The sequence below is a fragment of the Dipodomys ordii genome, unplaced genomic scaffold, assembly GCF_000151885.1.
Source record: "Dipodomys ordii isolate 6190 unplaced genomic scaffold, Dord_2.0 Scaffold203, whole genome shotgun sequence".
In the NCBI taxonomy this organism is placed as follows: Eukaryota; Metazoa; Chordata; class Mammalia; order Rodentia; family Heteromyidae; genus Dipodomys; species Dipodomys ordii.
The window spans coordinates 637,677-665,078 of NW_012267419.1; the positions used below are offsets into that span (position 1 = coordinate 637,677).

The 27,402-nt window shown below is 42.6% G+C and overlaps 1 protein-coding gene across 2 annotated transcripts in view; it reads right to left on the reverse strand.

Annotated features, from left to right (window-relative positions):
• The window catches only part of Drp2 (dystrophin related protein 2), a 49,023-nt gene extending 21,821 nt beyond the window's left edge, over positions 1-27,202 (reverse strand). Inside the window, exons 1-5 of one of the 2 annotated variants that reach the window (XM_013035072.1) lie at positions 26,990-27,024; positions 11,733-11,913; positions 8,051-8,214; positions 6,143-6,299; positions 4,194-4,314 (exon numbers count right to left, since the gene is read on the reverse strand). In XM_013035072.1, the coding sequence (XP_012890526.1) occupies positions 4,194-4,314; positions 6,143-6,299; positions 8,051-8,214; positions 11,733-11,849 (559 nt within the window). In that variant the 5' untranslated portion in view covers positions 11,850-11,913; positions 26,990-27,024. Of the gene's footprint in view, positions 1-4,193; positions 4,315-6,142; positions 6,300-8,050; positions 8,215-11,732; positions 11,914-26,989 lie in introns of both variants that reach the window. The other variant, XM_013035073.1, reaches the window with a different exon arrangement.
• Between the last annotated feature and the right edge of the window lie 200 nt (positions 27,203-27,402).

The window sequence follows — 27,402 nt, forward strand, 5'->3', positions numbered from 1 at the left end:
GTCCCCTAGTTTTATTTGTATTCATTCTGGGGGTGTTTATGTATATTCATATGCATATGTAGTTCTGTGCAGTATTATCACATGTTGGTTCATGTATCCACCACCACATTCAAGAGACAGTTTTGCTCCATCCTATATTATGGTGGATTTCCTTACATTAAAAAAAAACAACATGGCAAGTTTAAAAACAAATGTACTGCTCTTTTCCCAGCTCTTTCCCAGGCCTTTCCCAGCCACATGGAGGGCCAAGATGGCCTGGTGCCAGGTCTACTGAATAAACCTACCCCTTACCTGAATACCACGTGGGTGGTACTGTTCTTACTCGGCTACCTCTTTTTAAAAACCTAACATAAATGGTGCTGTGACTCGGATAAAGGGCTTAAAGTCAGGATAGGTAGGATTCCTCTCTGTTTTTTCCCCTCTTTTTTTGTTTGTTCTTCCCTTTTTGCTCTGAGGAATACCCACAGTTCTGACAGCCTTTTGCGAACTGGTCTGTCTGCTGCTGACACAGTGCATCGATACCATTGCTGGCCTTCACATCCACGTCCACACCACTTCTCTACTCTGGTGAGTGAAACTATACTCTATGGCTCTCTGTTGCTCAGTCTCTGTCCAGACGTGGTGCCATGCCAGAGAGCTCCTATGGCCTTTAGCTGAAAGGCCGGTCACCTCTGAAGCCGAATACGCTTGGTTTTGGGGGCTTGGCCATTTCTCTCCAGAGGGCTTTGGGGGAAGTCGGGATGCCGCTTCTGCCTGGTCAGCTTTCCTTCACTCACCAGACTGACTCTCCTACACAATTAATGGGGTGCTGCAAGCCACACCCAAGCCGTGAAACCCCTTTGAAATGCCTCCTGTGCTCCCTGGAAAGCCAGAGCACCTAATTTTTATGCCATACTCAGATACAGACAGTTTTTGCCACTGCAATGGTAAATGGTCAGAAGTGTGTTTACTTTCAGGCTCTCTTTGCTCTCTCTCTGCCAGTCATGTCCAACTTTCCCTATCTCTTCCTTTCTCTTTTCTACATTTTGGCTTGTGCCCTGAAGAGTGAGATGCAGGCTGGGCCCCGGGACCCCCCTCCAGGTTCCCTCTCAAAGACTAGCTAATGTAGGCTTGATCTGTTTGTTCAGGGTTTCTTTGCATTTTTTTCAGCAATTTGCTGTCTTGAATTTGCCATCTTGGCCACATGGTGGGTTAAGGGTTTGGCCCCATCTGACCCTTAACCTTCCACCAAGCTTACCACTCCATCCATCTATTCTAAGGTACCTTGCTAACAAGTTGCTCTTTTCACCGGCCCTGGTAAGTGAGGCCCAACCATCTGATGTGCTTTGTTAGCAAAGATGTCTACACATTGTTCTAAAAAATTTTAGATTTTGAGTTTTGCCTTTTTTGTTTTGTGTTGTATATTCTACTACTGACTACATGGTTCTAAAATTCTGGGCCTGTCTGTGGTAAAATTCTCATCACATCTAACAAGTTTTGTCATTGCAGAATATTTGTTGGTCAATTCTTGATAAGGACCAGGTAAGCTCTATTCTATTTGATCTCCTTGTTGCTTTAATTGGAAATAATAAAGGGCTTTTGTGGCAAAGAATTGCAGTTCAAAGCCAGCCCGGGCTGAAAAATCCTTTAGACTCCATCTGCCAACTAACCTGCAAAGAGCCAGGCTGGAAGTGTGGCTCAAGACTCTTATCTTTAACCAGCCAAACACTGGAAGTGGTACTGTAACTCAATGTGGTAGAGCACTAGCCTTAAGCAGAAGTGCTCAGGAATAGTGCCCATGCCTTAAGTTCAAACCTCCTTGAATACCAACTGGAACAAACCATCCCAGCAACGAGCACCTAGACTCAGCCAGTCTGGGGAACAAGGGAACATGGAGAGGAGTAAGAGGAGATGATGTCACATCAGCTACTTTGTGCCTGCCCTTTCAAAATTAACCAGAGCTGGGAGGTCAATAGAAGCAAGAAGCCTGCCCATCCAATGTCTATACCTGTCTACCTATTAACCAGACAGGAATTTATATTTTTTGCCTTTGTCACTTGACTTCTCCTCTACCTAGTCACCAGATGTCACAAGTAGCTAGGGACATTTCTACCAACATTTTCAGCCCCAAGTCCTTCCTCTTGCCATTTATTTGCTCTCTAGTATTTTTTTCCAGCCCCTCAATGCCTCATGAGATTTCTTCAGACTTCATCTAAGGACCCATGCCACCAAGGGACAGCTGCTGTTCATTGCCTTCTCTGGGACCAAATTCCAGCCTTTTACCCCTAATGTCAACGCCCCCTGTCAGGAGGAAGTAGACAGAGAGAATCCCCGCCCTATTTCATGATTATTAAAAGGCTGGAATGTAAGGTCCGCTCCTGGATGACCGGCAGACTCCACCCTCCTCACAGCTAAGTCTCCACCCAGTACCTGCATTACCTAGGCAATTGGCACACCTGGAAGAGGTCACATCTGCATCCGCTGAGGTCACATCTGATTTTGATGTGGCCATACCTTTCTCCACTCATACCCTAGATAAGGCCTAGCCCAGGCCCAGATGCCCTCTTTTCCTAGCTCTTTCCCAGGTCTTTCCCAGGCCTTTCCCAGCCACATGGAGGGCCAAGATGCCTGGTGCCAGCCAGAATGATGAATAAACCTACCCCTTACCTGAAAAACAAACAAACAAACGTACTCATTACCTTAGTTATGTAACTGTAACAACCTGCTCATCAACTTTTCAATAACGATTTTTTTTTTTTTGCCAGTCCTGGGGCTAGGACTTCGGGTCTAGGCACTGTCCCTGAGCTTCTTTTTGCTCAAGGCTAGCACTCTATGACTTGAGCCACAGCACCACTTCTGGCTTTTTTTGTGTATGTGGTACTGAGGAATTGAACCCAGGGCTTCATGCTTGCAAGACAAGCACCTTACCACTGAGCCACATTCCCAGCCTGTCAATTACAATTTTTTTTTAAAAAAATGACAACATATTAGAAGAGGAGTCGAGAGACAAATCATCTAAGTCCTATTCATATGACCCTGGAATGTGATTTGCCCATTAGTGTCTACTGTTGATTTAATATTCAAAGCAGGGAGACATTTTATTAAGTCTTAGTCTAGGAGAGATTGGTATTAATACCTCCAGCTCTTCTATTCTACTCGGTTTAGGTTTCTTCTTTGTCCCTCAGACTTCCACTTCCAAGAAGATTCAGAGCCCCAAAGCTCTAAGCTAATTGGAATTATCTTGCTCTGTCTTGAACTTGTCCTGAGGCCTATTGGGCAGCAAATTAAGTACTAGCTCTCCCATTGAGAGCCTAGAAATAAATTGAGAAAGTAAACAGAATTGACAAAAGGCTCAATGAAGGATCTTTTCCATCTTGTTCACACCTATTTTAGAGGGTTCAGAATTCTCTCTGGAAAAGGGGACTTGCTAGACCACCACTCAGAACTAATCTTCAGGGATTCCACCTTATCACCTTATTTGATTGTAGTCAGGGTACCTTTATTAAGTGAAAGAGAAAGCCAGGGCTGTATCAAAGGACCACAATTACCTAACTTTTTAGATTTTAAGGCTATTCTTTTTGTTGCTGGTTGATAACTGCATCATCACATCTCTTTATTTTGAATATAGCAAAATGTTTTTTTTAAAGAACCATACCGCTATTTTTACTTGCTGAATCTGTTCATTTCATTTGACTTAAAAAATGCTCATACTTTATTTAAAAATGGCTGGGTGATCCTGGGTAATGCCTGTAACCCTATCTATTCAAGAAACTGAGATCTAGAAGATTGCAGTTCAAGGCCAGCCAAGGCAAAAAAAAAAAAAAAGGCTATGATACTCCATCTCCAATTTACCAGCAAAAAAATCCAGGTAGAGACGTGTCTCAAGTGATAGAGTGTTAGTCAAGCAAGGAAGCTGAACAAATGTGAGGCCCCCAAGTTCAAATACCAGTACTATCAAAAAAGTAACAAAATTCAAACAAACAAAAACCAGTATCTCACATGTGATCCTCCAAAGAGCCACATATAGCATTGGGTGACATGCTCATGACCCCTGCTTCAAATTCTGCTCTGTTTGCCTTTTCTTATGATTATGAATCTTGCTCCTCCTAACTGGATTCATAAAATGAAACTATCTTACCAGACCTTAGGTGAGAAAATGAGTATGGGGAAAAGCAGTTCAAAAAGGAAGGGGTAAAGAGTGGAATACCACTTACCTTTGCTCTCAGAATTAGGCTCCTCTAGTTCCTCAAATGGGTGCTGGGACAGAAAAGCCTGAGCTGACTCCAGCACAGAGTAGATGTAAGGGCCCCGTGACTTAACTTCTTCCATAAAGGCCTGTGAAGTTTAGCAGGATGGTTAACAAGAAAAAAAATGTGTCTCAATTGCTTTTAATTCCATCCTGCAATTAATCTTACTTCTCAATAAATCACTAGATAGCATGGGGTTACCTGGAAAAGAAGTGATATAGCCCTCCCTTCAGGCCCAAGAATAGATAATACTGGGAATGAGTCTGGCCATGACAGAGAGAGAAATGTAGAGGCGATCTTTGTTTTCTAGAAAAGGCATACAGTTCCCTGTAAGGTGTTTAGAGAAATTAAAAGCCAGATAGGAGAATTTCTACTAAGATTTTGATTGTAGTTTTTGAAAATATAAATAGAACATACAAATAAAAAGTGTTTAGTTTGTTGAATTCCATAGAGCAAATTTCACCTGTGGAACACTACTGAGACAAACACCTAGATCTCTTCCTATCTTGCCTCAATATCTTCAACAGTAACTTGTAAAATCACCCATTCATTTTGCCTACTTTTGAACCTTATATCATCACACAGCGTACTCATTCACATCTGCTTTTTACCCACTCAATACACTGCCTGCTCCCACCAAGGTTGGGTAGGGAGTGTTTGTTGTGAGGACCATATAAGGCTTGTGAAATCATTTGGTCTGGCCCTGTACAGGAAAGCAAAGAAACTATAAGTGGTATGAAACAGTAAATTTTAGAGTTTTTTACCCAAAGCAAATTTCAATAAATCTAAGCCCATTAATGATATTATAAAAATGCAAATGAGTCAGGCACCCAGTTGCTCATGCCTGTAATCCTAGCTACTCAGGAGGCTGAGATCTGAGTTTCTCAGTTCAAAGCCAGCCTGGGTAGGAAGGTCTGTGAGACTCTTATCTCCAATAAACTATGCAGAAAAAGCTGCAAGTGGCACTGTAACTCAAGTGGTAGAGAGCTACCCTTGAGCACAAAGAGGCAAAGGGACAACGCCCAGGCCCTAAGTTCAAGCCCTAGGACCAGCAAAAAAATGAAATAAAATGAACAAGCAAACAAATATACAAGAGGCTTTTGGCAGTATAAAAGTTTCCCACCACTGCAAATGATGCCATACCATGCAGTTATATGTGTTCTTTTATATTGTTTGGTGTTGCATCCTGCATTTGTTTTATAGAGGCAATATATACCATAGAAACATTAAAATGAACAAAAATATGAAAAATTAAATTAAAAATAATTCCAATTTTGTCATCGAAGTGAATTAACCATGTTTACCATTTCATTTTGCTCTAGCTGCCTCTCTTCTGCACACATCTATACACATTTTATCCAACTGAGATTCATGTGCATGATTTTACTTAACATTATACTGTATTCATTTCCATATTCTTCCACCAAAAATCAAGTGTGTGTGTGTGTGAGAGAGAGAGAGAGAGAAAGAGAGAGAGAGAGAGAGAGAGAGAGAGTATGCCTGCGTGCACATGTGTGCCAGTACTGGGGCTGAGTATTTTCTCTTGGCTTTTTTGCTTGGGGCTGGTGCTCTACCACTTCATCCCACCTCCACTTCTGGCTTTTTGCTAGTTAATTGGAGATAAGAGTCTCACAGACAAAAATTTTCCTAGGCTAGCTTCAAACCCCAATCCTCAGATCTCAGCCTCCTGCATAGCTAGGATTACAGGTGTAAGCCACCAGCACCTAGCTAAGGGAAGATTTTAAATAGGATGGAAAGACCTGTAGAGTGCTCCCTACGAACTAGCAAGGTCGTAGGCCACCTTGTGCTGCTTTAGGTGTCAAAGCAGAACTGAAGGCCTGACTTTCAGGGTATGGTAAGAAGGATCCCTTTGTCACTGAGAGGCTACATGACAGGCTTCCATGATTCTAACCTACCGCGTGTGTTTCCTTCTCCTGCTGCACCAGGGATACATCCCCTTGTAGGGGAAGCTGAGCCGACAACTCCTCATCCTTTTGGCTGAGCCAGTCAATAATCTCTTGGAGCGGGAGCTGGAGTTTTCCACTGTGGTCTGAGAAGGCCTCTAGGCGAGCGCTGCATACAACAGGTAAGACTAATGATGTTCAATCTTCTTTTTAAGTGGCAAAATATATTTTTCCAAATAAACACGTATGTGGAACCTTAACATATAAAATGATTTCAACAGTTGCTGCCCTAGCTGAAATGGAAGGAGGCCTGAACTCATCTCTTACCCACCCACAGAAGCTCCTGAGGTCTCTCTGGGTGAAATACCATATTAAAGTCAACTTTTTGGCCTGTAGGTAAGTAGTTATCCCACAGTCAAATGGTTTAAAATGATATGGTGGATGTCAGTTACTTTCATTGCACACTCAGCAGTAAGACAGGAAGGGTAGGAAAGTGAGGAAAGGCATTAGGGGGACAGCTGTCTGGTTCCCCACTTGCCCTGGAAAAAATCTAAGTTACATTAAATTGCTTTTCTGGATGGGCTGCTCCCAGCCTTGTGTGAGCAGGAGAGATTGCAGTACTTGGGATGGGCAGGGTTGATGGTTGATCCTGGGTACTCCACATGGGCAAGGATGTGTACAACTGTAAGCAGCTTGAGGGATCCAAAGGATGACTAAAGCATTGGCTAGAGTTATGCAATAAGGAAAATGTATGCCATGTACTCATCTTTGTCCTCCTTCCCTGACCCCTAAATGAAACTTGATATGAAATCCAAGTAGTAGGTAGTTGGAATGTGATCAAGGCTGTGTGTAGTCCTTATCTGGCAATAACAACTATCTACCTTTGCTTTCTTCTGCCTGGGCCACTCCTTTGTCTCACAATGATCTTGAGTGGGCATTACTATCACCCAGAGAGGTTAAATGGTTTGTACACAATCATACAGCTAAGTCACTGGCAGAATTATGATCTGAACCCAGGTTTATCTGACTCTTCATCCCACCAAAGCCTACAATAGGCCAGGGGCTTTGATGGTACAGGGTAGAGAGGGAAGATGACAGGTATACACACAGGGATAGGGGAAAGCGAATAACATATAGAGATTGACTTCAGGATCTTATGGAGTTGCACTTACCTGAGCTAATAGCCCATGAGTGGGAGTAGAAGACGTAAAGACATGGAAAAGCAAACACTAAGACCCATCAAAGTAAAAGACAGGGAGACAAAGAGGGGGAGTCACCATCACCCTCACTTCCTCATCAACATATTTATATTTAGAAAACGTTTCTAAATATTGCTTCAAACCTTGTGGCTACTCTATGAGCCAGTGAGGGCAGGCATCATTCCTCCACTCATTTTCCCCCATAAAATATAGAATAAGTAGAAGCTAAAATTCTAAGAAGTCAAACAACTTGCCCAAGATTTAAAATGGAGGCTCAAATATAAATTTCATGATTTTTGTTGTTGTTGTTGTTGATTGTGAGTCTTGAATTCTGGGCCTCGGCGTGGTTCCTGAGCTCTTCAGCTCAATATGAGGGCTCTACCACTTGAGCCACAGCACCACTTCTGGTTTTCTGGTGGTTAATTGGAGACAAGAGTCTCATGGACATTCCTGCCTGGGCTAGCTTTGAACCATGATCCTCAGATCTCAGCCTCCTGAGTAGCTAGGATTACAGGCATGAGCCACCAGTGTCCAGCAAATTTCATGATTTCTAACTCAGAGTTCTTTCCCTAGTGCCAGGAAAAGGATGGGGAGAAGTAGGTGATGATGCCAAGGAAAGGAGGATCCATAGACTGAGTGGAGTATGACAAGCCACAACAGGCAAAACAGCCCGATACCATCTCATTCCCTAAGGTATCAGTTTCTATGGGCCAGGCCTTACCGGAGATTGTGAGACTTCTTTTTTATTTCATTCCAACACAGATTCATGGCTGATGGTTCCAGGGGGGCAACGGCACCAATAGACCCGTTCAGCAGCTTTGGACTTATGCAGGGATCCCCAGCACCATCCCAAGGAGGTGCAGGGGCAGCAAGAGCAGCTCTAACCTAGACAGAAATACAGACATTCTGTGATTCCCACTGTATGCCATGACCTGTTGTGTGCCAAGCCATGGGTGGGACAAGAGTGAATGAAGGAGGATGGGCACCAGGGTTCAGAAATCCTCCTTGGTGTGTGTGTATGTGGTGTGTGTGTGTGTGTGTGTGTGTGTGTGTGTGTTCATGGGGAGCAATATAGAAAGTCTCCATGGCACTATTCTCTGCCAAGCCAAAGTCAGTCACATAGACATACTGCCTACTGTAATGATTACTCCAACTGTTAATTCTACCAGGACCACTACCTAGAAGGAATACTGGAAGCTATTACATTAGGTAAGAAGCTGGTTAGATCAAGGGTGATAGCACATGCCTGCAATCCTGATGCTCAGGATGTTGAGGCAGAAGGATTGGGAGCTCTAGGCTATCCAGAACTACAAAGTAAGACCCTATCTCATAAAGAAGGAGAAAAAGAGGAAGAAGAAGAAGAGGAAGAAAGAAAGAAAAGGTGGAGAATCAGAAGCAGCAGCAGAAACAGCAGAACGTGAGGAGGAGAAAAAAGGAAGAGGAGGAGGGGGAAGAGGAGGTGATCAGAACTGCCCAAACATGAACAACTATAGCTTTCAAACTGAGTTATAGTGATATAGAGTTATACTTCAGGCTCTCAGAGTTTACTGAACCTTCTATAAACTAACACTGAGGAGGTGCTCCATAAAAACTCACACAGAGGGGCTGAGAATGTGGCTTAGGGGTAGAGTGCTTGCCTAGCATGCATGAGGCCCTGGGTTTGATTCCTCAGTATCACATAAACAGAAAAAGCCAGAAGTGGTACTGTGGCTCAAGTCGTAGAGTGCTAGCCCTGAGCAAAAGAAGCTCAAGAACAGTGCCCAGACCCTGAGTTCAAACCCCATGCTTTCCAAAAACAAACAAAAACACCTCAGACAGATAACAAACCAGCTCAGAGTACCTTAATGGTAGGTATCCTATGTCCCAAATGGACCTGGGTCTTAAGGCCACCTCCCTCCAATTCCCTATACCTCCCATCTTAGTAAAGGGGCACTGGTTTTGAAGGAGAACATGGTCTAAGAAAGAACTAAAGGAGCATCCCAGATCCTGATAGCCAAGTGGACAAGCCATGAAGCCTGACAATGTGTTGTCTTGGGCTTTCAGTTTCATAGTGTGTAACTTGGGAACTTGATAAGACCCTGTCAGAATATTTCTAGGACTAGGAACATGATAGCACAATGGCATACTGCCTAGCATACAGGGCAGGAGTGGATGGAGGGAAGGAGAATTCATTCTGGAAATCTCAGTCTGGCTGCTCTAAATCAGCCTAGGGAGACCTACATGCTAGCCTGACTGTTTACCCACTGGCCTTCCTATGGAAATAAGCTGGTGGGGCTATAGCAACTGAGATTTCTCTAGTCTCTCCTCCTCCTAAACTGTAACTTCCTCCCCACAAAGACTCTCCAAGGCTATTTAGGAAACCAATCAACCCATTGAAACCACTGCTCACAGGCACTTCATGAAAGGAAAGGGAGGCAGCTTCCAAGCTCCAGGCACCAAGCTCAGAATTCAGGCCCTGTGCCCTGTGAGCTGACCCTACCTGTGCTGCCTGGGGAGTCCATGGCAGGATCCAGCAGCTCCATGATTAACCCTCAGCAGGAATTCGGACCCAGGGTCTTGTGAGCTGCAGTCAGGCTCAGTCCTGAGCTGCTCTGAGCAAGGCAGCTAAGGGAGGCAGGCAGAGTGGAGCCAGGCCAGGAGGCGGGGGCTGTCACCCTGTTTGTTTATTGACCCCCCAGGAATCTGGAGGGGGCGGCTATGTCAGGGCCTGGCCAGTGAATCAAAGCTTTGTTCCTGGGGAATTCCGGCTCTCTCTCAACTGGGCCTGCCACACCAGGGCCAAAATGGCCCTCCCAGGCTGCCAAGGGTGACAGGAGTGAGACTGGACATTCCATGATTCTGAGCAGAGCCTGCAGAAGGTAGCTTCTGATGATTAATTTTTCCTTTCCATGAAAGACCCCCCAAAACTCATTCTGCCTCCAGGCCCACTGCTCCTCTGAGATGAGTGAAAGGATTTGGACACTTTGACAAATCTTTGATAAGCAACTTCTCCAAAGGCCTGGCAAGAGGATGAGCTTGGGAATAAGCAGGATCCTCAAGTAAATCACTCAATAGGTCTCCTAGGACACCTGGGACAGTGCCATAGTATGGCATCATCAGGAAGCTGGTGCAGCAGAATCCTTCTGAATTGGATGACCCTCCAAGAGTCCAGGGTCCCGAAGGTTCATCAATGACCATTGCAAAAACAAAGGAGTGCTATACCCTGCCTTTGAGAGACAAAGAGATTGGAGAAAGAAATATAACACTCAGACACCAAGCACAGAGGTAAATGGGTGATCTGTAGGATCCCTTTTGGACCTCCCTCCCTCCCTCCCTTTTTCCCCTTCTTTTTTTGGTGGTGGTACTAAGATTTGAGCTCAGGGTCTCACATTTATTAGGCAAACTCTCTACCCCTTGAGCCATGTCCCTATCCCCCTATGGGCTTCTGCAGGGGAGGAAGATGGGACAATAAAACCTAGTAGTCTTATGCAGGGATCCAGTGCCAGAGGTGCTGGCCTGTGCTACACTAGGCTGGACTAAGGGAAGCCCTTTTCCCTAAGTCAGAAGACTAGAGGCATTGCCCCTCCTGGAAATGGCTACTCTTCTCCCTCTCTTGCCTGGGGAAAGGTTAACATTCCAGAGCTGGAACCTCACCCCTCAGTACTTTTGGAAAACACTTTGTTTTTACCAAAGAAGAGTTCTGTTCCCATCCTTATTTATCTCCCACAGAGTCTTCTGGGCTTTCCACAGTTCCACATTGTTTCCATGCTGAGGCCCACCTACAGGAATAGTTTGAGCAGCTGCCTAACCCTTTCTAGTGGTCTGAGTGGAGCCAACTAGGGTGGCAGGGTATGACTGGCCAGGAGTGGGAAGTGGTGCTAGCTCCAGGCTTCAGCATCCCTTGTGCTGAGGTAACTGGACTCATGCCAGGCTCACAGTCTTCTGGACTAGAAATGTCTCAGAGTTAGAAAAGGCTTCCTTGTGACCTAGCCATGACCAAGCTGTCCTGGCTGTGTCTTGGGGAAAGTACCAGCAGAGAGGGCTATGTACTTGAGAGGAAGAGCCAATGGCATGAGAGAGCTACCTAGAGATTATGAGATATGCCATAGGAATCCAAGGCAACTGAAGGTCGTGCTTTTTCCTAATCATGTTTTCTAGGACAGCCAGAACTTCCCCACCCCCCTCCCCACACACACCAGTGAGCACTTTGGATTCCCTGGATCAATGCCTTTCCTTGATCGATGACCCACCCCACATACACACAATGAGTAATAGAGATGGATTTGAGTTAGGCTCCATGCTATCTGGGAAGAATTATGTCAATACAGAGTGTTCCCAAGCTAATTTAGGAAACTTTCCTATCCCAAGTGCACACACACATCCTATGTTCTCTCTTTCTCTACCAGTCTTTCTTTTATTCTTACCTGAGGCTGGAGGCCGGTGCTTCGGAGGCTGCTGCTGTGATGGAAGTGGTCAGCAGCCCGCCACTCATGACATCGTGGGAAGGTATAAGGGCATCCCTGCATGACCATAGGTTGCATCAGAACCAAGACTCATTGGGGGGGGTGAGGATAGGCAGTGGATTGACTATTGAGCATCAAGCACCTAGAAAAGTAACAAGGACAGTTTTAGCGTCAAGACTGAAAAACCTATGTGTCAATGGTATATGCCTGTAATTATTAAGATAATTATTAGGAGCTGAGACTGGGAGATTCAAAGTTTGAGGCTAGTCTGGGGAGAAAATTTGTAAGACTCTTTCTCAAACTATAGCTGGATGCAGTGGTGTGTACATATTATCCCAACTTATGTAGGAGATTGACCTTGAAAGGATCATGGTGTCAGGCTAGCCTAGGCAGAAAAATCTTTGATGATCTGTCTGCATGGTAGAAAACTAAACATAGTGGCATGCTGCCTGTGATTCTAGCAATGATGCAAAGCCCAAAGTAGGCAAAGCTCATGGCTCAGTCACATGCCCAGGCAGGAAGGGAGAGTAAGTATATCACAAAGATAACCCATGAACAAAGAGACGTACCTCAGCAGTATTATACCAGCCTAACAAGCATGAAGCCTTGAGTTCAAACCCTCAGTACTAACAAAAGAAAAAAAAAAGGTGAATCCAGCATCATCCTACAGGTGCATGGACTAATTATGTAAATAAGTACTCAAAGCTTACTAATCTACCCAGTAGCTCTTTCCAGGTCACCATAAATCAATTAGACTTTAATTATTGGTCAAGGATGTATTTATTATTTGTTACGTTTTGTGCTAAATCTACAAAGATGAATCAACTATCTGAGATTTGTGTCAGTTAAGCTCATAATTATAATTGAATGCTCATGTGGCAAATGCCATCACTGAGGTTGGACCACAAGGGGAGGGGATGAGAAACAGCTAACTTTGAGACTGCACACAGATTTAGAGACATTGCATATGACATGAGTCTTGACAGATGAGTAGATTTTCTCACCATGTAGAGAAAGGGAGGAAGGGAGCTTGGCATACTCAGAGACTGACCCACCTGAGCAAAGGCTTATGTCATGAAAAGTCATATTTATATGGCCAGAGTTTAGGTGGCATATAGAGGAAAGAAAACATAGGGCCTGCCCCTTAGGAGTTCATATATGAGAAAACAGAAAATAATGAGCATAAAAAGTTATTTCATTAAAATAGAAGTATTAGCTGGGTAATAACTCATACCTGTAATCCTAGTTATTCAGAAGCTGAGATCTGAGGATTGTGGTTTGAAGTCAACCTGAGCATGAAAGTCTCTGAGACTCCAATTAACAAGAAAAAAGCCAGAAGTGGAGCTGTGGCTCAAATGGTAGAGTTCCAGTGCTGAGAAAAAAAGCTAAAGGACAGAAGCCAGGCCCTGAGTTCAAGCCCCCGTACTCGCACAAAATAAAAAAAGAGAAGAGATGGATTAAAGAGACAGATGAGGTAAAGGTAAATTCTACTTAGTTCTATTAAGAAGTTTCCCTAAAAACCAAAATGCTTAAATAGGGATAGAGGTTGAGCCATTGTAACAATGAGACGTACAAGACACTATGTTGAAAACAAACTTTACAACTTGTGGGGGGTAGGGAGGGTAGAGTTGGGGTTGTGGGGTGGGAGGGGATGGTAGGGGAAAAACAAAGGAGGAGGTAACAATGCTCGATAGGAAATGTATTCATTACCTTACTCATGTAACTGTAACCCCTCTGTACTCTACTTTTACAATAAAAAATACATTAAAAAAAGAAGTTTCCCTAGAGGAAATGTACTTGAGATAAGTCACAAAAAGGAAGTGGGGTTGCCATGAGACAGAAGACATAAAGCAGAACCAAAGCATTCCAAACAGCACAAACAGAAAATGCATGGTGTGCTCAGTGTGATCAGAGAACAAAGTGGGTGTCTTTTGAGGCATAGCAGAAGATAAGGCTGGCAAAATAGGATGTGGTCAAATTGGTCCATTCCTTGACTGACAACCCAAGAATTCTAGCCTTTATGTTTTAGAAAGATGCATCGCACTAAAAAAAATGACACATTGAATTGAATCCCCTTTGTACAAATACTTAAGGAGAATAAAATTTAAAAAATTTAAAAATAATTTAAAGCAAGAGACCTCTGCCTGCCACGAAGAAGCTGATGAAATAGGCAATTGCAAGGATGGAGCAGGAAGCTCAGTGCTGAAACATGCTGGACAGGTAAAAATCAAGGAGGCTCAGTGATCAATTGGATGTGAAGGTGAGGGACATGAAAGAGTTCAAGTTTCTAATTTGGGAACTGTTTGGAGAATGTTGCCAACAGCAAGAGCAGGAATAGGAGAAGGAACAAATTTGGTATGGTAATGGGTGGAGAATAGGGTTACATAATAGGCTATGCTGGAGACATAGTCAGTTTTAGATATCAGGAGTTCTTAGAGAAGGAAAGATACCAACAAAAGTCGTAGAGGTATAAAAACAATTGATGAACCAGGAGTACCAGTGGCTCATACCTATAGTTCTAGCAACTTAGGAAGCTGAGATCTGAGGATCATGGTTTGAAGCCAGCCTAGGCAAGAAAGTCCATGACACTCTTATCTCTAATAAATTATTCAGAAAAAGCTGGAAGTGGCACTGTGGCTCAAGTTGTAGATCACTAGCCTTGAGCACAGAAAGGCTCAGGGATACTGGCCAAGCCCCGAGTTCAAGCCCTAGGACTTGCAAAATATTTTTTTTTGTGGGTCGTGGGGTTTGGGCGCTATCCCTACACTCTCCAGCTCAAGGCAAGCGCTCTACCACTTAAGCCACAGCGCCACTTCCCGTTTTCTAGTGGTTTATTGGAGATAAGAGTCTCACGGACTTTTCTGCCTGGGCTGGCTTTGAACCGTGATCCTCAGATCTCAGCCTCCTCAGTAGCTAGGATTACATGCGGGAGCCACCAGCATCCAGCAAAAATAACTTTTAAAAAATAAAATAAAATAAGTCGATGGTTTAATGAATATATACAAACATCATGAAGATGATGCTTACAAATGATAAAGTGATCTCTTTTAATGCCTAGCAAAAAAATAGCCTTATCCTAAGGACAGAAACTAGTACTCTTTGACACTTGATGCTAATGATCTAATAGCCATGTTTAGACTCTATTTCAGTAGTTCCAAACATTTCAGGTACAAGTGTCCCCCCCTCCTCTCTCTCACGCACACGCACGCGCACGTGCGCACGTGTGTGTGTGTGTGTGTGTGTGTGTGTGTGTGTGTGTGTGTCTTGAGCCCAGGGTCTGGGCACTACCCCTTATATTTTTCTTCTCACAGCTGGCCTATTATCACTTGAGCCACACCTTCAGTTCATGCTTTTTGGTGATTAATTGGTGATAAGTCTCATGGACTTAGCTGCTCAGGCTGGCTTTGAACCTTGATCCTCAGATTTCCGCCTCCTGAGTAGCTAAAATTACAGATGTGAGCCATTGGTACTGGGCTATAAAGGCCTTTTCTTAAAATTAAAAAGAAAATCTCACTTCACCCACTCACTCCTACAATAGTAAGCTGTACTTTTAGAGTACAGCCAGAGTGAGAACATCACTCACACATTTAGAACTGAGGTCTCCTCTTGTCAACTACTTTTCCCTTTGCCTCAAGGGTCTACAAGCTAAAAATTACAGGTTATGAGGGTCCAAGAGTTTGAGTTCTGAAAGATACTTCGATAAAGTCAAAATCCCTAGAGATTACAGAGTTACATAGCTCCACATGCCCACAGAGTTCTCCAAAGAATGGCTGAAATGGTAGCAGCTCTGTAATTAGACACAAGTGTAAAATATTTTGGTAACACAGATTGTGTGTGTGTGTGTGTGTGTGTGTGTGTGTGTGTGTGTGTGTGTGTGTGTGTGTGCCCATCTTCAGGGCCACTGTTCCTGGGGTCTTTTTTTTCCTCAAGGCTAGTGTTCTACCACGTGAGCCATAGTTCTACTTCTGGCTTTTTTTGGTACTTAATTGGAGATGATGATCTCACAGACTTTCCTGCTTGAGCATGCCTCAAACTTTGATCCTCATATCTCAGCTTCTTGAGTAACTAGGATTATAGGCCTGAGCCACCAGCACCTGGCTGGGCACTTAGTTTTTTAAGTTTTCTTATGAATGTGTTATGGACACAAAGTATACACAGGGCTTGCTTTCAGATTTTATTTTTTATTCATTTATTTTTAAGTAGTTGTGCAAAAGGGTTACAAGTCCATGAGTACAATGGATCTTGATCAGTGTTACTCTTTCCATTGTTCTACCCCATTTCTCCTCTCCTATCCCTACCCTCGTTATGTTGTTCAATTTTTATGTATATTGAATGACATAATGACTGCATTTGCTTACCCATCCTCCCTCCTTTAGTGTGTCCCTCCATTGTCTTCTCCTCCAAATATGTTGCCACTGTTACTCATTTTTTAAGCAGTCCCTTAGTTGTTCAGAGGAATTACACCTTTGGACTCCTCCCTAAGTATGCATGCCAACCTTTAGTCAGTTTGTGTGTATATGCATAAAACCCTGTATACATTATCATGTATATGCTTGTAGTTTAGATCTAGCTTCCACATATGAGAGAAAATATGCACCATTTGTCCCTTTGAGCCTGGCTTATTTCACTTAACATAGTTGTTTTCTAGGCCCATACTTTTCCCTGAAAATGTAATAATATTCTTCATTGGAATAGATGAGTAAAATTTCACTGAATATTGATCCACTCATCTGTAGTAGAGTATCTGGGCTGTTTCCATAACTTAGCTATCACAACTACTATGGCAAAGAACATGGATATGCAAGTGGGTTTTTTTTGTTTGTTTTTACTGTACCTGGTTTTACATTATTCTGGGTAGATTCCTATCAGATCTTGTTTGGCACAAATATTTTCACTTTTGTTGATTGTACATGTAATGCATGTTCTTATTTTTTTAAGAAAAATTTTGTGTTGCTGGAGATGGGAACCCAGGGCCTCATGCATGCTAGATCTCAAATAAGACATATCTTTTTACAAAAATTAGCGAGGCACTGGTAGCTCACGCCTATAATTTTAGCTACTCAGGAGGCTGAGATCTGAGGATTTCAGTTTGAAGCCATCCTTGGCAGAAAAGTCTGTGAGACTTTTATCTCCATTTAACCACCAAAAAGCCAGAAATGAAACTATGGATCAAGTGGTAGAGTGCTAGCCTTGAGAGAGGCAAAAAAGAAAACTCAAGGACAGCACTCAAGCCCTGAATTTGAACTGCAGGATTAGCACAAAAATTTTTATTTGTAGTTCTGTACCACCTAGTTATACTTCAAGTCCTTAAAGTATGTTTTTCATAGGACAGTATGTGGTGGTACATGCCTGTAGTCCCAGCTACTTGGGAGGTAGTGATAGAAGGACTGCAGTTTGTAGCACCCCTGGGCAAAAGTTAACAAAACTCTTTTAAAAACAAGCTAGAAATGGTGATGCACATCTGTGGCTCTAGATACTTGAGAGGTAGCCATAGCAAGAACAGTGTCTGATGTGAACCTGGGCAAAAGCACAAGACACTATCTGAAAAATGACTAAAGCAAAAAAAACCCTGGAGGCATGACTGAAGTGGTAGAGTGCCTTCCTAGCCAATGCAAGGCCATGATTTCAATCCTCAGTATCACCAAAACAAGACAGAGAAAGAGAGAGACAGAGAGAGATACAGAGAGAGAGAGAGAGACAGAGACAGAGACAGAGACAGAGAGAAAATTAATCCATGATGTCACCATTCAGAAAACCATTACTAACTGCTGTAAAGGTATAGCCGTTTTATGTAAAAAAAAATATAATAGGGAAGAACAGTGAAAAAATGTAATCTTTAAATAGAATTGTCATCAGAGGCCATTATTTTGTAACTTGTTACTTTCATTTGCCATGATATGATGGCCATTTTCGAGTGTCATTGAGTACTCCTCTAAAACATAATCACAGCTGCATATGGCACTGTAGATGGAGCAATGGGCTCTGGCATTAAACAGGCCTAAAGTTAAATTTACACTATTCAATGTATTAAGCACAAGGTTTGAAATGATTTTTTTTTTTTTTTTTTCGGTCGTGGGGCTTGAACCTGGGCCTGGGCGCTGTCCCTCAGCTCTTCAGCTCAAGGCGAGCGCTCTACCACTTGAGCCACAGCGCCACTTCCGGTTTTCTGGTGGTTTATTGGAGATAGGAGTCTCACGGTCTCTCCTGCCCGGGCTGGCTTTGAACCGTGATCCTCAGATCTCAGCCTCCTGAGTAGCTAGGATTACAGGCGTGAGCCACCAGCGCCCGGCAAGGTTTGAAATGATTTAACCTCTCTGAGACTCAGTGTCCTCATCTGCAAAATAGAGGTAATAATGATAATATGTTCACAGAATTGTTCTACTGATGAAAATTAATCATGTATTTAAACAATAGCACAGTGTCAGTCAGTAGTATATGTTGGTGTACCTGCTACAACTTTAAATGCTAGTTTATAATCACTGTCGTATAGTATTCCACTTAATGGATATACTATATTTTAAGAATTAGATATTTTAATAGTTCTTGTGACTTATAAGTCAAAGTGTAATCTGCTGCATATTTGTGATTCTTTGCTTAGAATTATTTCCTAGAAAAGGGAATTCCTGAATTAAAGTTACAGAACCAATTTCAGTATCATTATATCTACTTCTAAATGGACCAGAAAAAATGTATTGTATCACTTTCTACTACCACCAGCAGTGTATGAGTGCCAATATCTCAGTACACTTGCCAATGGTATATATTCCTATTTTATTTGCCAACTTTGTGACTGAAAATGACATCTTGAGGATTATTTTGAATTTCTTTAATTACTAGAAAGATTTAACTCATCCCCCCACATTTTACTGACCAGTTGGATTTCCTCTTTTATGAACTACCTCTTTTTGTCCTATTCTGAAAGACAATTTCTCTATAGATAATCCTCCTTCCTTTTTATTTCTCAACTACCAACATGCCAGGTTAAAAATGAGATAAACACAGGAGTCAGAGAAATCCTAACTTCAGATCCTAACACAGGCAGGCAGAAAAGGATAAACACTTCTGGTTCCAGGGTCACTATTGTCAGTTTTCACACTTTGCTCCTATCATTACCTCAAGCAATTTTACATCTGTAGGCCTGCATTTGCTAATCTGTCAAATATTAATGATTAAGGGGTGTGGGTGCCAGATGTCAAAACACTATTACTCCCTCTCATGTGTTTGTAATCTGCTGGGCTATTGTTCATGATCCTTAGAACATTGTGACAAGGTTCTTAAAGCCACAATTATCATCCCAATTTTAGATAAAGATGCAGAGCTGTAAGTGAAACTGGGCTTCCTGCTTCCTCTGCTTCCTCCCTGTTCCTTACTTGTACATACTGAACTCTCTAGGCTTCCTTTATATTTGCAGAGACCCTAAGGAAAAAGAGATGATTCAGACTTGACTTTCAAATGGTAACATATAGAAAATAAGACATAGAAATTTAATTTAAGGGAGAAATGATTCATACTCTATGTGGGACCCAGAATTCATGCTATAATAAGTCAAAGAGGAGTAAATGTTTACTCCTAGTTGGAGGAACTAGGTTGGATTTATGGTAGAGATATGTTTGAGCTAACATAAGAGAGATTTGACACTTGTTACAGGGAAAACGTTTTTTAGATGGAAATAACCCTTAGGAATGCTGGTAGATATCCATCTGTGGCTTTTAGAAATACAAAGTACTAGAGGGGCTGGGAAGGTGGCTTAGTGGTAGAGCACTTGCCTTGCATGTGTGAGGCCCTATACAGAAAATTACTAAAGGGCTTGGGGCAGGCTCAAGTGGTAGAGTAATTACTTAGCAATCAGAAAGTCCTGATTTCAAAGCCCAGTACCTCCAAAAATTGAAAAATAGAACTTTTTATGTGTCTGTGTGGCACATCATATATATATACATTTGTTATATTTATCGATAAATATGTTTGGGCACACATACATTGTATTGGTTATTGAATCTAGGGCTTCATGTGTGCTAGGCTGTGCCACTGAGCTACATCCTCAGCCTTTTTATTTTGGAACAATGTGTTGCTAAGTTTCCTAGGTTGGCCTTGAATTTAAGATCTGCATGACACTATGCCTAGCTAAAATATAGTTTTAAATTAAAAGGCAACATGAAAAAAATGTAGTCTATATTTGTTTTTTTATATTTGTATACAAATGAAGATGTATGCTTGTATTTGCAATAAAATACCTTTTAGAAGTATATAAAATAACCTGTTACAACTGTAAAAAGGGAACTGAATAGTACATTAATGAAGAGAGGAAAGAGGGAATGCAGTCATAAAAGTCAATGTATTTTCTACAAAATTAAGAAAATTGAGGATAGGAATGGGGTTGGGAGGATTGGGGGGAGAATGATGAAAGGGATGACATTGATCAAAATTCATTGACTTTACTACTTTGTTGGGAGGCACCTTTTTTATATAACTACATGAAAATAAGAATAAGTTTTTTTAAAAAAATGTAAGGTCTCTTTTCTGTTTGGGGTCTTCCCCCAAAAGATAAGCAATGCATTTATAGAGTGGGGAAGGTGGCTCAGTGGCAGAGTGCTTGCCTTGCATGCATGAGGCCCTGGTTTCGATTCCTCAGCACCACATAAGCAGAAAAAGCCAGAAGTAGTACTGTGTTCAAGTGGTAGAGCACTAGCCTTGAGCTAAAGAGCTGAGGGACAGTGCCCAGGCCCAGAGTTCAGGCTCCCTGACTAGCCAAAACAAACAAACAAACAAACCCAAAACTGCATAAAGTACATATGTGAAGTATATTGGATTAAAATAAAGCAAGTCTTTATACACTCACAGACAAGGTTAACAAATAGAATTATCCACCTCATAAAAGCCCTATGTCTCCAATAGGAAAAACAAAGCACTTTTGGGAGGGAAGCACTAGGGCTTGGACTCAGGGCTTGAGCACTATTCCTTAGTTTTTTACTAGAGGCTTGTGCTTTACCACTTGAGCCACAGCTCCACCTCTGGCTTTTTTGATGGTTAATTGGAGATAAGAGTCTTTTAGACCTTCCTTCCAGGGCTAGATTTGAACTGATATCTTCATATCTTAGCCTTCTAAATAGCTAGGATTACAGGCTTGAGACACCTATAAATGGCAGAATATGAGGTTTGTTTGTTTTTTTAAAGTGAATATCTTTTTATACTGCTAATTTTTTTGTAGGTTGTAGGGCCTGAACTCTGGGCCTGGGTGCTGTCCCTCAGCTCTTCAGCTCAAGGCTAGTGCTCTACTACTTGAGCCATAGCACCACTTCTGGCTTTTTTTTCTGCTTATGTGGTGCTGAGGAATAAAACCCAGGGCCTCATGCATGCAAGGCAAGCACTCTACCACTGAGCCACCTTCCCAGCCCCTACTGCTAAAAGTTTAAACCCTGTGAAAAAGCTATTTAAAAACAGCTACTTCCTCCCTTCTTCCCCATTTCCTTTAAAATGCCAAGGAGGTCTTCAGTATGATAGTTCAGACCTACCATGTTTCAGCTCTATGTATATTAGGCAGTCTACATGCATTAACTTGTTTCATTATCCCAAGATGCCTAAAAAGTCCTTTTGCTAGCTACAAGGTTCAATGAAAATGGGAGGCACAGAAACCATGGCTAACTTCTTTGTACCATTATACTGTGAATATGCTGAAGAGCCCGTGTTTTGCCCCTGTAAACTCTAACCCAGCCTCCCAGGCACTGCAGCCACTGACCTTGTAGCAAATGGAGAACTTTGGCTGTGCACACAAACAGTCATGGCACTACACAGTAGTTAGGAGCAGGCAGGGTTCAGGAAGGCTGAGGTCTCCAGTAGCACCAGGCCAGCAAACCCTGCATAGCACTTAGATGACCTTTCCAGTGCATCACAGAAGTAAAATTCTGGCCAACTCACTTAATTCGAGCCCTGATCTTGACCAGTGCCTAGAGATCAATAAATATTTTTACTTTGTGTGCTAGTACTGAGGCTTTAACTCAGGGCCTCATGTTCTTGCTTAGCTTTATTCACTCAAGGTTGTCATTCTACTATTTGAGCCATAGCTCCACTTTCAGCTTGTTGGTGCTTCATTAGAAATAAGAGACTCATGGATTTTTCTGCCTAGACTTTGAACCGTGATCCTCAGATCTTAGCCTCCTGATTTGCTAGGACTAGAGGCATAAGCCACCCAGCACCCAGAAATAACAAAAAAAAAATTCTGGTGTCAGTCCTGGAGCTTGAACTCAGCCTGGACACTGTCCCTGAGCTTCTTTTACTCAAGGCTAGCACTCTTCCACCTGAGCCACAGCACCAATTTCAGCTTTTTCTGCGTATGTGGTACTGAAGTACCCAGGGCTTCATGCATACAAGGCAAGCACTCTACCACTAAGTCACATTCCCAGCCCATGCAATAACTAATTTTGAATGAACATTTTCCTCCTAAAAACTGGATATTAGAAACCTTCACTACAGAAAAAGACTTCCAGAAGTGACAGGAATACTCACTGCAGTATTGTTTACAAAAGCACAAATCTTTGAGCAGCTCCAGTGTCCACCAAGAGGGGACTGGTCAATGGACCATATCTGAGAAGCAGTGTCACATGGTCATTAAGGGCACAGATGCAGAGCCAGGATGCTCATGCTTGCATCTGCTTCTTCCACTTATAGCACAGATCAGGAAAGCTCTTTAGCCTTGCTGTGTACCAGCTCTGATGTCTATAAAACAGGATAACAAAAAGACATGCTTAGCAGGGCACTGGTGGCTCACACCTGTAATCCTAGCTACTCAGGAGGCTGAGATCTGAAGATCACAGTTCAAAGCCAGCCCCGGGAAAGAAAGTTTATGATACTCTTATCTCCAATTAACCACCAGAAAACCAGAAGTGATGCTGTTGCTCAAGTGGTACAGTGCTCGCCTCAAGCTGAACAGTTCAGTAACAGTGCCAGGCCAAGAGTTCAAGCCCCACAACCAATCAAAACAACAACAATAACAACAACATCAAAAGATATGCTCCATGGTCTTGTGGCAAGCATTCCTAGTTTCTAGCATTTAGTGAGTAATAAAATATCATCTAGGACTGTAGGCACTCATACAGTGGAACGTTATATAGCTGCTAAAAAGAAAGTGGCCGGCCTACATGCACTGATTTAGCAAATGTCAAATATATATGTATATATATATATATATATACATACATACATACATACATGTTAGGTAACCCGGAACAAATGTTAGAATACAATTTCTAGTAGAAATCCTATATTGAAAGAATATTTTTAAAAATCTGTGTGTATAGATGCAGAAAAAGAAAGCCTGGACAGATACCAAGCCAACATTAATTTTACAGACTGAGGAGATATTCTTTCTTTCTTTCTCTCTCTCTCTCTCTCTCTCTCTCTCTCTCTCTCTCTCTCTCTCTCTCTCTCTTTCTCTCTCTCAATTTAATTTTTAAGTTTTAGTGTTAGACCTGGGGCTTGAACTCAGGGTCTGGATGTTATCCATGAACTTTTTTACTCAGGACTAGTGTTTTGCCACTTGAGCCACAACACCACTTTTGGCTTCCTAGTAGTTAATTGGAGATAAGAGTCTCATGGGCTTTTCTGCCTGGGTTGCTTCAAATCACGATCCTCAGATCTCAACCTCCTGAGTAACTAGGATTACAGATGTGAGTCACCGGTGCCCAGTTTGGTATTCTCTATTTTACTTCTAAATGTCCATCAGTACCAGATTGGGTAAATGAATTGTGGTATGTTCATAAGTAAATCAGTGAAAACTGAGTGAATCAGAGTCCCATGTTACCATATGGTTACATTTTTATAAATATAATGTTATATAGAAAAAAACTAGTTGTAGAAAAATATATAATACACCACTGATGTAAACTTTTAAAGCATATGAAGCAGCAGCATATGTTGTGGAAAGGCATAAGGATATGTTGTAAAGTATGAATAAATGCATGGCAATAATGAATACCACAATCAGGAGGGTGGTTATTTCATAGGGAGGGAGTGTTGATTATCGAGGGTAGACAGAGGCTGGCAACTCTATCTTTCTTTCTTCACCCGGACATTAGGAACTATGATTTTTCTCTGTTATTCTTTATGCCCTTTTAAATGTAAAAAATATTTCATGATGTTCTCAAAATGTAACAAATCCCATGATAAAATGAAAGCTCATCATTTTAAAATATAACAAGGTACTAAAAGAAAGGCCTTGAATACAAATATTGTACTGAAGATTAAAGGATAATTCAATCTGCCTCATTGTCCTTGGTCTAGTTTCATAGGAGGTAACCTGCTGGAGAACCAGGGCTTGGATGAACTCAGCTGGGAATTGAGACAACTTCCGAAACTTGCCCATGATGGGAAGAACAATCTAATTTACCAGTTGGGTTTTCATGTTGAAAAAATGTATCATTGATAGCTATTTGGCTGGCTCATGCCTATAATCCTAGCTACTCAGGAGGCTGAGATCTGAGAATTATGATTCAAAACCAGCCAGGGCAGGAGAGACAATGAGACTCTTACCTAAAACTAAATACCAAAAAAGCTGGAAGTGGAGCTGAGGCTTAATTTAGTGAGCAAGAATTGTACCAGGCCCTGAGCTCGAGCCCCACAACTTGCACACACACACAAGAAAAGCATCATCAGGGTAGATTTTAATTTTTTTTTCTTATTTTTTTTATTTTTGGGTCCGGTCGTGGGGCCTGAACTCTGGGCCTGGGCGCTGTCCCTCAGCTCTTCAGCTCAAGGCTAGTGCTCTACCACTTGAGCCACAGCGCCACTTCTGGCTTTTTTCTTATATGGTGCTAAGGAATCGAACCCAGGGCCTCGAGCATGCAAGGCAAGTGCTCTACCACTGAGCCACCTTCCCAGCCCTTAATTTTTTTTCATGTGACTATTTTCCCCAGATTTATTGTTATCTGACTGATTCTTTAGTAGAAATTCCCAAAACTATGTCTACAAGATGCTAAAATGCTTTCCATATAGAAAAATGTTCTCTGGTCAAATGAGTTTTCTATGTACTAGGTTGAACAAAATTACTTGGATTAATTCACATGAGTTTTTTATGGGGCATTTTATATGGTTTGTTTACATTGTCACTGTCCAAGAGGAACATTATTTAAGTATTTCCACAAAATTATTGGACCACAGACTTCTTCCTTCCCCTTCCTCTCCCCCTTCCTTCTTCCCCCCCACCCCACAGCAACACTTAAAACAGAACCTATTAACATTCTCCCAGAATAGTGTTCTGTAGAACAGTGCTTTGGTAAATGCTGTTCTAGAAGGATTTACTTGCTATTTTAGATGCCAGTGTGTTTCAAATCCTTTCCAAGGGAGGAATATAGTTTCACGGCATAATTTCCACTGGCTGAGGTTTCTCTGAGTATTCCCAGTAAGTTTATAAGGCTATATCCTTAGGCTTCATTAAAAAATCTATTCTAGCTGGCCTTGTAGCAGATCCAACACCAGAAACCACTGAGCATCTGTGTTATGAGGGCTGCTTCCCATATGTGCTTTCTGCAGCTGGCTATTGAGCTTTTGCTAAGTTTGCTGCTTCAAACCACACTCTCTTTCTATAGACCATAGCAAAGTGAAGGGCTTTCCAGGCAGGAGCTCAGAGCTACATCATTAGGGCAGGTGTCTGGAGAATCAAGTCGTCCCATGTCCCTTCTTCCCACAGCAGTAGTTAAGCAGGAAACAGGACTCTAACACAGAGGCATGTCTACTCAGGGGAGGAAGAGCTCCATCTTCTTTCAGGGACAGGACATTTACTTCAACTTCAAGCATTTCCTTTTGCAGGACTGGGGCTGGATAGCTTTCTTAGAAGGCTCTAAGAGTCTTTGGAATGACCTCTCCCCCTCCCCCACCTTTACAGGGTAAAAAAATCTCCTAATCTCCTAAAGTGTGTAGTTTCCACAGGGCCTTTTGTAAAGACAATTTACTTGAAGGCCTTTAATCTGGAAACAAGAATTCTTTTGAGGGGCTGGGAAGGTGGCTCAGTGGTAGAACGCTTGCCTTGCATGCCTGAGGCCCTGGGTTCGATTCCTCAGCACCACATAAGCAAAAAGAAAAAAAGCCAGAAGTGGCGCTGTGGCTCAGGTGGTAGAGTGCTAGCCTTGAGCTGAAGAGCTGAAGGATAGTGCCCAGGCCCAGAGTTCACGCCCCATGACCGGACCCAAAAAAACAAAACAAAAAAAAGAATTCTTTTGAAAGAATCGGTTACTAAGGTGAAGTAGACTTTGTAAATGTCTTTGTTCTTTTAAACCATCAAAAAGAAAATGGTAGAGAAATATGTTCTCTACATGATAGAGTGCACCATACCCTCAGCAGCTGTTAATATCTCTCCTCCTCTGCCCCTCCTAAACTCACCTTAGCCCTCCCACCTGCTTAGATCCATCAGGCCTTTCTATCCACATGCTGAAGGAAGAACCTCAACTACCCCCACTGTCCCAGGCCCACTCACCAGACTGGGGCATACAACTTGAGGATGGGAAAGGTAGAGAGAGCAGAGGGTAATGAAGTGTTGGACTCCAAGGGAAGTGAGTCCTCTTTCAAACCACTCCAAGCTATATTGTCAAGAGTGAAAAGAGGACTCCTGGTTACAGGGGGTAGGGGAGAATACAAGTGGGAAAATGCATCAGGGATCATGAAGGGAGCCAGCAAATGAAGCAGAGATGAGATGAGCCTTTCAGCCCCAGGATCTTAGGGCAGAGCCCAGTATACTCCAGGAGAGAATGTGTCCTGTCTGGTAGCTGGATAGGTATTCATCTAGCACATCTGTTGGGAGGTCCTGTGTTTCTCTCCTTCCTTCCTAGCCAATGCTTTTCACACACCTTCCCTTCCCACTAACCAGGAAATCTATTTGCCCTTGGATAAAAAAGCCTGGCATTAAGCACCTAAAATCAATAATATTTCTTACCTTGAAGCAACAAATCATGCTCTTATTTATTTTTCAATCCATTACTCAAATTAGCTTGAATTCTTATTCCTGGGCATCTTTTTTCCCCTTTTTTCTTTATGAATCCAAGCAGTGAGTACTTCATTATGAGCATTTTTTTAATGCAAGTTTTCCCCCAAAGGCACACATGCAAGCAGACAGGCAGACAGGCATGCAGACATGCACCCTCACACGGTACCTCAGGAGCTTCTCCTCCTTCAGTCATCTCCCTTCTGTCAGCTGAACAAGGGCGAGGCTGGAAAATAATTTCTCTGTGGCCTACCTTCTGATTCCAGCAGGTCTGAGAAGCAGGCGGTAGCTGGAAGCTGGGAGGCAGGAGCTGCTTCTGTGAATCAGCAAAGAAGTCACTGAGACAGGGATGCCGACAGCTGCTGTGTGCACACTCTCCCTCCGTCTCTCCCACCTCCCTGCCCTCCTTCTCCTCCTTCTCCTCCTCCTCCTCCTCTTCCTCCTCCCCTCCTGAAGCTGCTCTGTGTTGCTATGCAATCATCACCGGGACTAACAGCATCATTCCGACCTCGGGCAAAGATACCCTTGACTGGGCAAATGCAGAAAGAGCAAAGACAGTTTTATAAAACTACCAGAGCCGAAGCTGCTCTCAGAGATTTCAATTCATTAGAAGCAGAGAAGCCTGGGAAGGAGGGAGAGAGAGAGAGAGAGAGACAGACAGACAGA